Genomic DNA, 13,058 nt, shown 5'->3' with positions numbered 1-13,058 from the left:
TTTGAATCAATATCCCTTTTCTTTACAAGTGAAACTGTGGAAATAAATTTTGTTAGACGTTTATCTTTTTTCTTTTCTTTTCAAAAACCGTAATTACAGCAACAATCGCTGGGTGAGCAGGACTTTTGATCGTGAAATGACTTCCTGATGTCCCAAGAAGTTCAGAAACCACCTCATATGTTGCTGGCACATGGAAACCCAAAAGTCTTTCTGATCACATCTCTGATTTCTTTGTTTCTCAGAGAATAGATGATGGGGTTGAAGAGAGGGATAAAAAAGGCGTAGATGACTGCAACAATCTTGTCATAACGTCCTGATCCCATCCATGTCAAGTGCATGTACATGAAGCCAGTAGTTCCAAAGAAAGTAAGGACCACAATGAGGTGGGAGGCACAGGTGGAAAAAGCCTTCTGACGCCCCTCTGAGCTATTGATCTTAACAATGACTTTCAGTATCTTCATGTATGAGAGGAGGATGAGGAAGATGAGGGCCAGGATGGCGATGGTGTGGAGGGCAAAATCCAACATGATGCTGGTCGATATGTCTGTGCAAGCAAGACTGATCACCTGGGGGAAGTCACAGAATATATGATCTATATGACTAGGCCCACAGAAGGGCAACTTGGAAGTCAGAACAATCTCCGGCAAAGGACATGCAAAACCACACGCACAGCATCCCAGCACAAGCTGAATGCAAAGTTGGGGCGTCATCTTGGTCATATAATTTAACGGGGCACAGATGGCTAAGTACCGGTCGTAAGCCATCACTGCGAGCAAGCAGGCCTCTGAGATACCCACACTGTGGAAGAAATAGATTTGCAGAAGGCAGCTCCTGAAGGAAATGGACTTCTTGCTCCTCAGAAGGTCCACCAGCACCCTGGGCATGGTAATGGTAGTATAGAACACCTCCAAGGTGGCCAACACAGCAATGAAGAAATACATGGGGACGTGAAGACGAGGAGTGGCAGAGATGAGGCTTAAGATAAGAGCATTGGCACTGAGGATGAGCAGGTAGGTCACCAAGAAGATGGCAAAGAGGAGTATGCCATAGTCGCCCAAGTTGAGGAACCCATCAAGCTCAAACTCAGACACTGAAGTGCCATTCATAGCTTCGACCTGCATCATAGGTAGGCTAATCTAGAATAGGAAATAAAATCTATGAAGACGGGAGGCTGGCAAATGGAAGGTCATGGAGTTCATGTATGCCTCAGACTCTCACTGCATTTCCCTGTAACTTGAAAGATACCACTCCCCGAAGCTTGCAAGGATCATTATGACCACACAAATAGTATAGTACGGGTCAATCTTTTTAACAAAAGTTCCAGAATTTTGGGGGGGATCTGTGTGTCAATTACATAAAACCACATACTTCCATTCTCAGATACGATTGGAAAGAACAGTGGGTTGGGGATAGGAGGAGAAAAGGAACATTTCTTTTACTTGGTGCTTTCCGTGTCATGTGGCCAGCAGGACTAAACAACTGTGACAGAAGCCAGAGTGCATGGAAACGCCGTTTACCTTCCCGCCACACTTCAACTTGCAATGGCGTGCTTTCGAACCGCTAGGTTGGCAGGAGCTGGGACAGAGCAACGTGAGCTCACTCCGTCACAGGGATTTGAACCGCCGACCTTCTTATCAGCAAGCCCAAGAAGCTCAGTGGTTTAGACCGCAGTGCCACCAGTGTCCTAGTATTAGAAGCGATGGTTAATAAAGGCTGTGCACTGCTGGGCTCCCTCCCTGCTGAAAGTGATGGGCACAGTCACTGAAGGCAAACGTAGTGCACAAGAATAGGATGGGGCGCAGCTGGCCACCTCCCACCAATCACAAGAGACAGGAAAGTAGAAATTGCACATGATACCTGGGACTGAAATGGGTTCATCTCTTTTCTTCAAAGGGAGCTGTGTGTTTACTCTGCTTTCAATGCCAGGACTCTATAGCATCTGGGGAGTGATGACAGTGCCTCTGAGTGTATACAGCTTGTCTTTCTTTCCACCTCTAACAAACCACAGCTAGTTCTCAAACATTCCAGATTAAGAAGCAGAGACTGGAGGCCTGATGAATTATTTCCTCAATGCTTTCAGAAGATATAATACTAATAATGTCTCACCCATAAATTGCATCCCAACGTGATTTACAATGTTACAAAAACATACATAAAATAATGTAAATATAAAATATTGTGTGTGTGGATATATAGGTAGATAATTAGGTAAGTTGAAAATTTAAAACAGCAACAGGACTTACGTAACATACCAATTACATCCAATACAGATACCAACATTGACAAATACCTTAATTTAGAAGAGTTGTTGAAAGAAGAACATCTTTGGCAGGTGCCGAGAAAACAACAGTGATGGTGCCTCTCTGATGTTTAATGTTTAATGTTCCAAGGAGTAGATACTCCAATGGCAAAGGCTCAATTCTGATATTGTGCAGAAAGATCAGACAGTGCTGCAGGATAACATCTCCTGCAGAATGCAGTGATTTTGATTCGGCGTGTAGAGAAGTGAGACAATCCTTTAGGTGTACCAATCCCCTCGTCAACAATGGGAAAATACTATACCTTTCCAAGACCCCTGTGGCCATCCCTTGTTTATTATTACTCCCTTGTTTTTTATTATTCTTCAGAACAAAACTGTTTCCCCAGGAAATAAACATACCCTATTGAGTATAAATTTAAATATCTCCTAAAGTCCAACTATACCTGGAGGATTTTTGACTGCAAGAAATTGGATCCAAAAACTCTGGAGGCACCAAACATTAGGCTGACTCTTTTTCACACACCACAGGAGCCTCTGGGCTGCAATTCACACAACACACCCATCAGGGAGTAGTAATTCCCACTGAGTTTATTTGTGAGTAAATGCGCTGAAGAGTTCAGAGAAAAGAAATGCCATGGTGCACCTGTAGTCTCTCCCATATTGGTCTCTACAGCCACAGCTAGCGCTGTAACTCTCCAATGGTTTGACAAGTAGATCAGTATCAACTTAAGTCTGGGTGTTAAAAAGCGATCCTCCTTCAACAAACACACACTACGTAATTTTTATAATTTTCAGAACTTCAAGCTTCCACCTTACTAAGCATTGTGGATGGATATTCCATAACTAAACTTCTCTTGAATACCCACAGCAAAGACTCCATACTTCCCTGGCCTTTTCGCCTAGCATTGCTGTAATCCAAAAATATATCCTGATGTTGATAATCAGAGACCCTGGGGCCTCCAAGAGGGAAGAGGAAACTGTTCCCCACCCCCCATAGGGCCAACTAGTCCAAATCATATAGCTAATCCAGCAGCCTTGAACTCATCCCACATTGCCATGCCTTTAACCAGTCCTGTTTCCTGCTAGGACTTGATGCTCAATTGAGTACCATAAAGGAGAACAGAAACACCTTGTTTCAAAAACCCCACTGGCTACCAGGCCATTTCCAGGTGCCATTCAAAGCTTTGGTTATGACCTACAAAGCTCTATACAGATTGCGTTCATGCTATCTGAATGACCATCTCTCTCTGTATGATTCTTCTCGGCTTTGAGATATTCCGGGGAAGTCTTTCTCTCAGTCCCATCCCACTCACCGCTCCTTTTGGTGAAGATAAGAGAGGGCCTTCTTGGTGGCTGTTCGCAGATTGTGGAACTACCTTCCAAGGGAGACTAGACTGGCCCTAGTCAGCTTTCCTGTCACCAGCAAGCAAACTTTTTTGTTCTGACAGGCCTTTTTCTTTGGCCACTAAATGGCTGTCGGGGCAGCATTGGTGCTGTGCTCTCTCTCTCTCTCTCTCTCTCTCTCCCTCTCTCTGTTTTCACCAGCAAGCAAACTTTTTTTCTTCCAACAGGCTTTTTTCTTTGGCAGGCTTCCTCAAACCCGGCCCTTCAGATGTTTTTGCCCTACAACTCCCATGATCCCTAGCTAGCAGGACCAGTGGTCAGGGATGATTAGAACTGTAGTCTCAAAACATCTGGAGGGCCGAGTTTGAGGGTAGGTGCTATGTACGGAGTTGAATAGGATCCAAAATGCAGCAGTCTGATCGGTCCTAGAACAATAGGATCCCAAATACAGCAGTCTGATTGGTCCCAGAACAATAGTATTCAGAATGCAGCAGTCTGATTGGTCCTAGAACAATGCAGCATTACAATTAGTCTGCAGGAGCCACCCAATCCAGCTCCAGATGGAAGTGTATCCACAACCTGATTGGCCTACAGGAGAATTCCGGAATTAGCCAATCACGTGCAGCCCATTGTGTAAATAATAATAATAATAATAATAATTTTTATTTATACCCTGCCCTCCCCAGCCAAGGCTGGGCTCAGAGCGGCTTACAAGCAATAATAAAAACAAGATGAATGATTACAACTTAAAAACAAAAATAAAATACAACATTAAAATAATGGAACATTAAAATATTAAAATGAAGCCTCATTGCAGGAGGAGAAGGAAAAGAAAAAAGAGAGGGAGGGAGGGAATCAAACTGGCTCCAAGCCAAAGGCCAGGCGGAACAACTCTGTCTTACAGGCCCTGCGGAAAGAAATCAGATCCTGCAGGGCCCTGGTCTCATGAGGCAGAGCGTTCCACCAGGCCGGAGCCAGAGTTGAAAAGGCCCTGGCTCTGGTTGAAGCCAATCTAACTTCCTTAGGGCCCAGGACCACTAGGGTGTTGTTATTTATGGACCTTGAGGCTCTCCGTGGGGCATACCAGGAGAGGCGGTCCCGTAGGTATGAGGGTCCTAGGCCGTGAAGGGCTTTAAAGGTCAAAAGCAGCACCTTAAATCTGACCCTGTACTCCACCGGGAGCCAGTGCAGCTTGAAAAGCACTGGATGAATATGCTCCCATGGCAGAGACCCCGTGAGGAGCCTCGTTGCAGCATTCTGTACCCGCTGGAGTTTCTGGGATAGCTTCAAGGGCAGCCCCGCGTAGAGCGAATTACAGTAGTCAAGCCTGGAGATGACCGTCGCATGGATCACTGTGGCCAGGTCGGGGCAGGAAAGGTAAGGGACCAACTGCTTGATGCGGCGAAGGTGGAAAAATGTCGCCTTGGCTGTTGCTGTAACTTGCGCCTCCATGGAAAGGGAGGCATCAAGGATTACACCCAAACTCTTAACGGAAGGCAATGGCACTAATTGGGCCCCCACAAGAGAAGGGAGTTGGTCCCTCATCCCCATGCCATCCCGACCTAGCCATAGGACCTCTGTCTTCGAAGGATTTAGTTTCAATCAGCTCCCACGAAACCATCCAGCCACAGCTTCCAAGCATCTGGTCAGTGTGTTCGGGGCCGAGTCGGTGTGGCCATCCATCAGCAGATAGAGCTGAGTGTCATCAGCATATTGGGGGGACTTTCATTTTCCTCCTCACCACTATGAGCTGAATAAAGAGCATGAAATCCACTCTCGACTCTGAGTATATTTCAGTAGGTGTTGTTCTTTGTGTTTGGAGACTATGTTGGCCCTAGTCTGCTTTCCTGTCACCAGCAAGCAAACTTTCTTCTTTGGCCTTTTTCTTTGGCCACTAACTGGCTGTCGTGGCAGCATAGGTGTTGTTCTGTGTGTGTGTGTGTGTGTGTGTGTGTGTGTGTTTTCAAATGATTTTCAGATATTCTCAGTGCTGTATTTATCATAGCAACTAACAAAACAGATACATTAATTTATTATTTGTAATAATAAATAAATATAATCCAATCAATAAAAACATTTTATATTTATAATTTAATATCTCTTGTTAGTCACTGTAATAAAAACAGGGTTTAAGTGATTTGGTATTTTGTTGCATTCCACAGGAAACTTGTCTGAAACGCTGTTTGATGCTCCAAAACCTGTCTCTCTATTTGTACATACTTGTGTGGAATCTCTTAATTAAAATAAAAATGGGGGAAATAAACCGAAAGTTGACTTTCCTAAATATTTCTGTTGTTTTCTGCTCACCTGAAGCAACCTAACAGACAAGTAAATGGTGAAGCAAGGTAAAGAAAACACCAGGTAGGCTACCCGCCTAGGTGGACCAGGGTGCCCTGTCCCCACTAAAGACCTGTGGGGTTTCACTTTGCTTCCCCATTTGAAGAAGGCTTGGTTCAGAAAAGGCAGGAATCTGCATTGCAAAAATAAAAAATAACAAATCGCTGGCCTAGTTCATGTTTACATCTCTTGATGAGATTAGCTCGGCAAGCGGTTCAGAAGATCACAATCCAATTAGGGTACGAGAGTGACCGAAAAAGAAAAAGGAACCCCGGCAGCGACCCTAAGCAAGGGAGCATGGGGAGGAATCCCCACCCCACGCCCTCATTGAGCAAAGCACGCAGATCGCAAAGCGGCGCCTTTCGGGAGAAGGAGGAGGGATCGCGCTTGCGCACTTCCCTCGGAACGCAGGTAAGGAAAGAGGGGATTTCCTGGAACCCGCGAATCCTTCGGCGGGATTAGGGGAAGGCGAGCCTTGGTTAGAGAAGAGCCCAAATTTCAAAGGTCCTCCGGAAGCCCCGCCCTTCGCCGCGGCAGTCTGGGGCGTTGAGCGGGATCCGCTGTGATGCTTCTGTCTGGGGTTGTTTTTTTGGGTTGTCGCCATCCCGTTTTTCGAGCTGGGGCGGGGTAAAGGGGTGCCTGCTGTCCAAAAGAGAAATGGATCCCGATATTGGGGGATGAGAGAAGCGGGGAGGGGGCGTGCCGGATCCTTGAAGCGATCCTTACCCAATGCATTAAAAAAGAAATAACTTTTGCAAGCGTTTGTGTGTGCAGACAAATGCTCCCTCGTTGGATCAGCAACAGCGATGGCAGACGCAGGCGGAAGAGCAGTGCAGATTTGGAGGGGGGGAGTGTGGGGGGTCAGGCAGCTGCCTCCCTCCCTCCAAGCCTAACAGTGAGTGTGGGGAGGGGGGGTCTGATCTCGATCTCTCTTTCTTCCGCCTCCCTTCTAATTTATTATGATGGAGGAGAGTGGGAAGGTCAAGCCGCGGTTTCCACTGAACTGGGAAGAAAGTTGCCGCGCAGCAGCAGAAAAGGGCGCCGGGGTAGCGCTGGTCCAAAGAGCCAAAATCCTGTGTTTTGGTATTTTTCTTATTTTCCCACACACACACAAATAAATAAAAAAAACATGGGCGTAGCCAGGATTTATTTAAGGGTGGGTGGGCAGAGTTTATGTTGGGCGGGGGGGCAGAACCAAGCTATTTGCGATGCAATTGGTCAGTTAAGCACTTTTATTTATTTACTTGATTTAGGCTGGGAGCCGCTGACCCCCACCCACCCCCAACTACACCCATGCACACAAACCCAGTACTGGAACTTGGTATTGCTTCTTGATCACAAGACAGCAGGGGTTGAGGAGTCCCTCTCTGGGGACAGGATCAATTCCTCACCTTCCCCCCTGGCAGCTCTTTAAACGGCCTAAGGTCCTGCCAGCGCTGAGGGAGATTGTAGCCTACCTACCGCCTGCCTTGACACACTCCTGGAGAAATAGGAAGGGGAAGTTTCCCGCTTCCTGTTCCTTCTGGAATCATCGCTCCATCCCCTGTACTCTATATGTTGTAACTGAGCCAAAAAAGTAGGCATAGCGGAAATAATCATGCAATCTTCCTCTTCCTGCTTCTTATAACCAACTTGCTGGCTCCCATTTCCTCTGTTGATGGCCGTGTCTGTATTTAAGTGCCTCTAGACTCTCTGTGTGTCACAGGAGGGGTTCCTGCGTAAATTTAGGTACACTGTTGTCCTGGTGCAAGAAACCCCGCTTAAAAATGAATAAAAATGGATCTTCTGCGGTTAGGGAACTGACAGTGTAATGCACTGAGAAGTGTGGGGTGAGCAAATGATGAATGGGAAGGCGTGTAAACACACCAGGAGTAAATCAGGATGAATGCTCTTTGTTGTGTAAGTGCCCCATAAGTAAATCCAAAGGAAAGCACAGTAAATAGTTAGCCACAGGGTAAAGCAAATCAGGAAGGATGCTGAATTGTCCACCGGAAGCGTTAGACTGTAAGTCTCTTCTGCAAATGCAGCTAACTTGATGTTGCTAGGCTACGGTTCTCACCACTCCCAGCCAGCATGCCCAGTGGTCAGGGGTTATGGGAATCCAACAACATCTGGAGGAGACAGTGCTACATAAGGCCTCATTCTCCTTGTCATCAGTGTGTAGAAGGCGTCAGTCTGGTTCACACATAACACTAAACCTTAATTTGTGGAACTGTGTTTTATTACATGATGGTGTGGCATTAAATGTGAACCATGTCCTATGGCTTAACTATGGTTTCTTTATTGCCATCAAGCCATTATCCGAAGCCACAGCTTGTTGGCTTATAAATCTTGGCTTGTTTTAATTATGACTTGATGCATGTTTGTTTTGGGTTTTTTGGTTGTAATTCAGAAAAGTGAACAAGGAATAAAAAATTTTTAAGAAAGCAAAGGTATGGGGCAAGAGTAGCTGGAAAATAAAGCAAACTGGTTTGTTTGATCATCTGTGAGACAACTTGTGGTTTGTGAAACAAACCGTGGCTTAGCATTAAGACAGACCGATATGCTCCTTTATAATGTGTTTTTGCTAACATTTTACCATATGCTGTCCACACCAGTGGGCAAAGTTGGATGAGAAGTAGCCAGGTTTCACCTTGATATACCATTGCCCACATAATTTGTTTTACAGCACAAGTGTGCAATTCTTAGACTCACAGAATTGTAGAGTTGGGTCATCTAGGACTCATCTACATTAGTAAAAAAAACTGCTATGAATGTGTTATAAACATGCAACACTAGATGGTGCTGTAGAGCAAAAAATTATCTTCGCGATTTTCCATTGCGAGGTCCCCCCCCCCTTTTTTTGTTATAATGATTTAATTTCTGACTTATATATTGCGGGGGGTTTTCCCCTTTGTGTAGATCCACCCCTGTTTTAACCCGGTGCAATGCAGGAATCTCAACTGAAGCATCCATGACAGAAGGTCACCCAACCTCTGCTCAAAAACCTCCTTCATTCAACATTGCTCCTGTGACTTCCAACACCGTTCCACTCCTTGCGCAGCATGGAAACTCATGTGTTGCTCCAGCTGCTGAAGTTACACCTTGAGGTGTTGGTTGCGGTGCTCCACTCAGCCATCAGCCGATGCAACGCCTATCTTATGAGTATCAGAAGGCGGCAGAGGAGGAGAGTGCTGATAGGGCGGGCGATTCAGAACCACATCTTGAGGACTAGGCGCATCATTCAGAGGAGGAGGAGCTGCAGACATATGGTTCCTATCGTCACCTTGTTGGAAAGTGGGCCGAAATTGCGGCGCTGGTGGGTGTGCCCCACCAAGCAGCATTGGTGGGAGCGTTCCATGCTGGGGACCCGGGACGACGAAACATGGATTGAGAGCTTCCAGATGAGCCGAGGGACCCTCTTCGAAATTGCGGACGTCCTCCGACCCCAGCTCCAGAGGCAGAGAACTATCATGCGGGAAGCCATCCCCGTCGAGAAGCGGGTCGCTATCGCCGTGTGGTGGCTTTCTAATCTGAAGTGCTACCGCGAAGTTGCCGCTCAGTTTGGAGTCGGGAGGTCGACGGTGGGAGAGATCGTTCTGGAGGTGTGCTTTGCCATCAAGCACCTGCTCGTCCAGAAGACAATCTATTTGGGCGACTACTGGAAGGTAAAGATTTTTTAAAATGTGTTTTTTAAAAAGTTGCTGCAGTTTCACAGGTTCAAACTAACACTGCTGTGCCACACTGCTGCATTTTCTGGAGGGTGTGTGAGTGTGTTGAGTTGCACATTGCAAAGGAAAAATAGCTATAGATAGATAGATAGATAATTTTTCTGTTTTACAATTTCAAATACTCATTTTACATCCTTAAGATATCAACGACTTCCCTTTTTCTCTTTCCACGCTTCATTTTACATATCTTAAATCCCTGCATACTTTAACAAAAACTATACCAATCAGTATTCCATTACTGCATCCATCAAAACTTATTTATTGCATCCGTCAAAACTTACTGTTGAATTTATCTTAACACTGCCAGCGTTTTCAGCTATACAGTGGTACCTCGGATTACATATGCTTCAGGTTACATACGCTTCAGGTTACAGACTGCGCTAACCCAGAAATAGTACGTCGGGTTAAGAACTTTGCTTCGAGATGAGAACAGAAATTATGCTCCGACGGCAGCAGGAGGCGCCATTAGCTAAAGTGGTGCTTCAGGTTAAGAACAGTTTCAGGTTAAGAATGGACCTCCAGAACGAATTAAGTACTTAACCCGATGTACCACTGTACACTATTATTTTCCATATATTCAATAAACGTTTTCCAATCTTCTTTAAACGTATGTTTATAGTTATAGCTAAAAAGTTGGACAGATGGCAAGAATAAGATCGATAGCGTAAGAACATATGCTAATTGATATTATTCTTCCCATCTGTCCAACCTTTTACCTTTAACTATATGCGGCAATTGCCATTGTATCTGTGGGCACTTATGGAGTAGTCAGTGTAGCAAAATGTTGCTTTCTTTGACATTTTCATCCCACCTTCCCAAATATAAAATCTTCCCTGGGCAGCTTACTGTCATCATCACCACCATCATCATCCCACCTTTTCCTCAGACTGGGACTCAATTCAGCTTACAGATAATATAGTTATACAGATAAAACTTCAATGTACATTAATAAAACTAATATAAGCATGAAAACATAACAGTTGCGGTGTCAGAATACCACTTGCTGAAATCCTATTGCCATGTTTTATATTATGTGGAAGAGATTTCCCATACAAAACGACTGAATTGTTCGAAACTGCATGGATTGATGCAGAGGGACAGAATAATTTGGGAACATGGGGCAGAAACTCACATATATTTGCATTGTAGTTTATATGGAATGTACCTGTTTCCTGAACAGTGTTTTTTTGTTTTGCACTTGCAATGCAAAATTAGTAAAAAAATACTTACACAGCACAAAAAAGAACACAGCTTGCTACTATGCCATATTACTGTGCCTTTTTTTGGACGTGGTGGGTGTGCCGCGTGGACATTTTTGGGGTGAAATTGTTGGCACAACCACAAAACAACCGTTTTTAAATTTACTACTTCTTTGTTGCCGCTTACAGATCATGGATGGTTTCAGGAAGATGGGATTCCCTCACTGCGTTGGCGCGATGGACTTGACGCATCTGTCCATAATAGCTGCTACGGGTCCGGGAGACGAGTGCAACAAGCCAAAGAACTTCTGTTCCATTCTGCTTCAAGGGACAACCGACCACACCGGCCGTTTTACTAACATCGAAGTGGGATGGAGCGGGAAGAAACACGACGACGTGCAGATCTTCCGCAAATCTGCGCTGTGCCAGGCTATGGACGAGGGCACCTTTGTCCCGGGGAACCCAACTATCAACATGCAAGGTGTGGAGATCCCACCTCTAATACTCGCCCATAGCACCTACCCTATGCGGAAGTGGCTCATGAAGCCCTATGGAGGCCCCTTGGACCAGAGGAAGACCATCTACAATAGGACTTTCAACCACTGCCACAGCGTGGTCCAGCAGGCTTTTGGCAGGCTCAAGGCAAGGTGGCGTTGCCTCACGGCGAGGCTGCCAGTGGCAGAGGAGAACGTTTTGGCGGTGGTCACCGCGTGTGTCGTGCTGCACAATATTTGTGAGACCAAGGGGCACGCTGTTCCCGAAGGTGTGGACATCTCTGAGCATGTACTGTTGGCAGCATATAACGAGGACTGCCATTCCTACGAAACCAGCAGTGAGTCGGGAGGCGAGGAGGTGCGCAATGCGATCTCACATTACCTGGCAGGAAATACTGAATGCTGAGATCTGGACTTTGCATTTCAGTGTGTTTTGCATTTATTTTGTAAATATAATTGCCTTGGTTACACTCACGCATTTCATTTGTGTGTACACCATCTACACTCGTTGAGTAAAGCTCAGGTTAATGAAGCCAGATCCCCTTCCCTTCATTCCTAAAATTCCATATTTTGCATTTTTCTGTTTTTAAAAAATCATTACAGTTCATACCATTTGCACAAGTTGAATTAACATGTTGCTGCCATAAAGATGAATGTTAAGTGCACATACAACCTGCTTCGCCCCCACCCTAAAACTCGTAATACTACCTCCCCACAAGAGCAAGACATCTGCCCCCAGATGTACAAACAAACAACAACAGCTTCCCTGTGAAAAAATAACAGACAAGTTAACGAAGGTATTGAAACACACTGCCCCTTCCTCCTGCTCTAGGGAAGGGCTCTGATTAAGCCATCTCCTCTGACCCCTTAGCACCATGGTGACTGAAACACAACTAGCTGGAGGAAGTTGCTTTAATTCCTCACTCCAAATCACAGTTTTTAAGGCGAATGATTTAGAATGTAGCCCTCTTTAGGTGTTAATGGTCCTTGGAATGACTCAGGATAGCTCTGTGAGCGTAATGGTAGTGTGGGGATTGGAACTCGGGTTTCTCTGGTCCAAGTACCACACACTGGCTAGCCATGCATTTGTTTTCCGTTTGATCAAGCAATCTAAAGACTTGAGGGGGAAAAGGCAAGTTCTTGAATTCCAAAGTTGGGTATGTGAAGGATGAGACAACCCAAAACCTAATTACAGTGGTACCTTCATTTAAGACCAGCTTAGTTTATGAACAACTTGGATTAAGAACGCTGCAAACCCGGAAGTAGGTGTTTTGGTTTGTGAACTTTGCCTTGGAAGCAGAACATGTTGAGTGTGTTGCATTTGTAAATTGAGTCCCCCGCTGCTATGGGAAAGCACACCTTGGTTTAAGAATGCTTTGGTTTAAGAACGGACTTCTGGAATGGATTAAGTCCATAAACCAAGGTACCACTGTATGTGGAAACCACTGCCTCCTTGGAGGAAGTTCCGTTACTAGGGAGCTATAACCAAGAAGGTTCTGCAAAAAAGGTGCCTGGTCATTGAGGCCACCCAGGGATGCTGCCAGGGATCAGTAACTACAGGTAACATGTAAGCCCCATCTTGCATGCAGACAGTTATCAAGGCCAATTAATCTTCCACCAATGTCCTCCAACCACACACTACAGTGGTGCCTCGCAAGACGAAAAGAATCCGTTCTGTGATTCTCTTCGTCTAGCGATTTTTTCGTCTTGCAAA

The 13,058-nt window shown here is 45.4% G+C and overlaps 2 protein-coding genes across 4 annotated transcripts; one reads left to right on the top strand and one right to left on the bottom strand.

Annotated features, from left to right (window-relative positions):
* Positions 1-163: 163 nt before the first annotated feature.
* Positions 164-3,720, bottom strand: LOC308570496 (olfactory receptor 6N2-like). 2 transcript variants are annotated; one of them, XM_081165397.1, is made up of 2 exons: positions 2,904-3,720; positions 164-1,136 (listed from the first exon to the last, which is right to left on the bottom strand). In XM_081165397.1, exon 2 carries the CDS (start codon positions 1,122-1,124, stop codon positions 174-176), a length of 951 nt encoding a protein of 316 aa, XP_081021523.1. In that variant the 5' UTR covers positions 1,125-1,136; positions 2,904-3,720; the 3' UTR covers positions 164-173. The 2 variants fall into 2 exon arrangements, with proteins under 2 accessions (XP_081021523.1, XP_081021522.1); XM_081165396.1 differs by lacking the exon at positions 2,904-3,720 and adding an exon at positions 2,704-2,874.
* Positions 3,721-6,330: 2,610 nt separating this feature from the next.
* LOC308570487 (uncharacterized protein) lies at positions 6,331-11,814 on the top strand. Of its 2 annotated transcripts, XM_081165379.1 has the most exons (3): positions 6,331-6,352; positions 8,843-9,588; positions 11,040-11,814. In XM_081165379.1, exons 2-3 carry the CDS (start codon positions 8,986-8,988, stop codon positions 11,748-11,750), a joined length of 1,314 nt encoding a protein of 437 aa, XP_081021505.1. In that variant the 5' UTR covers positions 6,331-6,352; positions 8,843-8,985; the 3' UTR covers positions 11,751-11,814. The 2 variants fall into 2 exon arrangements, with proteins under 2 accessions (XP_081021505.1, XP_081021504.1); XM_081165378.1 differs by lacking the exon at positions 6,331-6,352 and having other exon boundaries at positions 7,169-9,588.
* The last annotated feature ends 1,244 nt before the right edge of the window (positions 11,815-13,058 follow it).

The sequence above is a fragment of the Podarcis bocagei genome, assembly GCF_964188305.1.
Source record: "Podarcis bocagei genome assembly, chromosome: 13".
In the NCBI taxonomy this organism is placed as follows: Eukaryota; Metazoa; Chordata; class Lepidosauria; order Squamata; family Lacertidae; genus Podarcis; species Podarcis bocagei.
The sequence above is the reverse complement of the archived record's forward strand: the minus strand, read 5'-3'. Positions and strand labels throughout refer to the sequence as shown.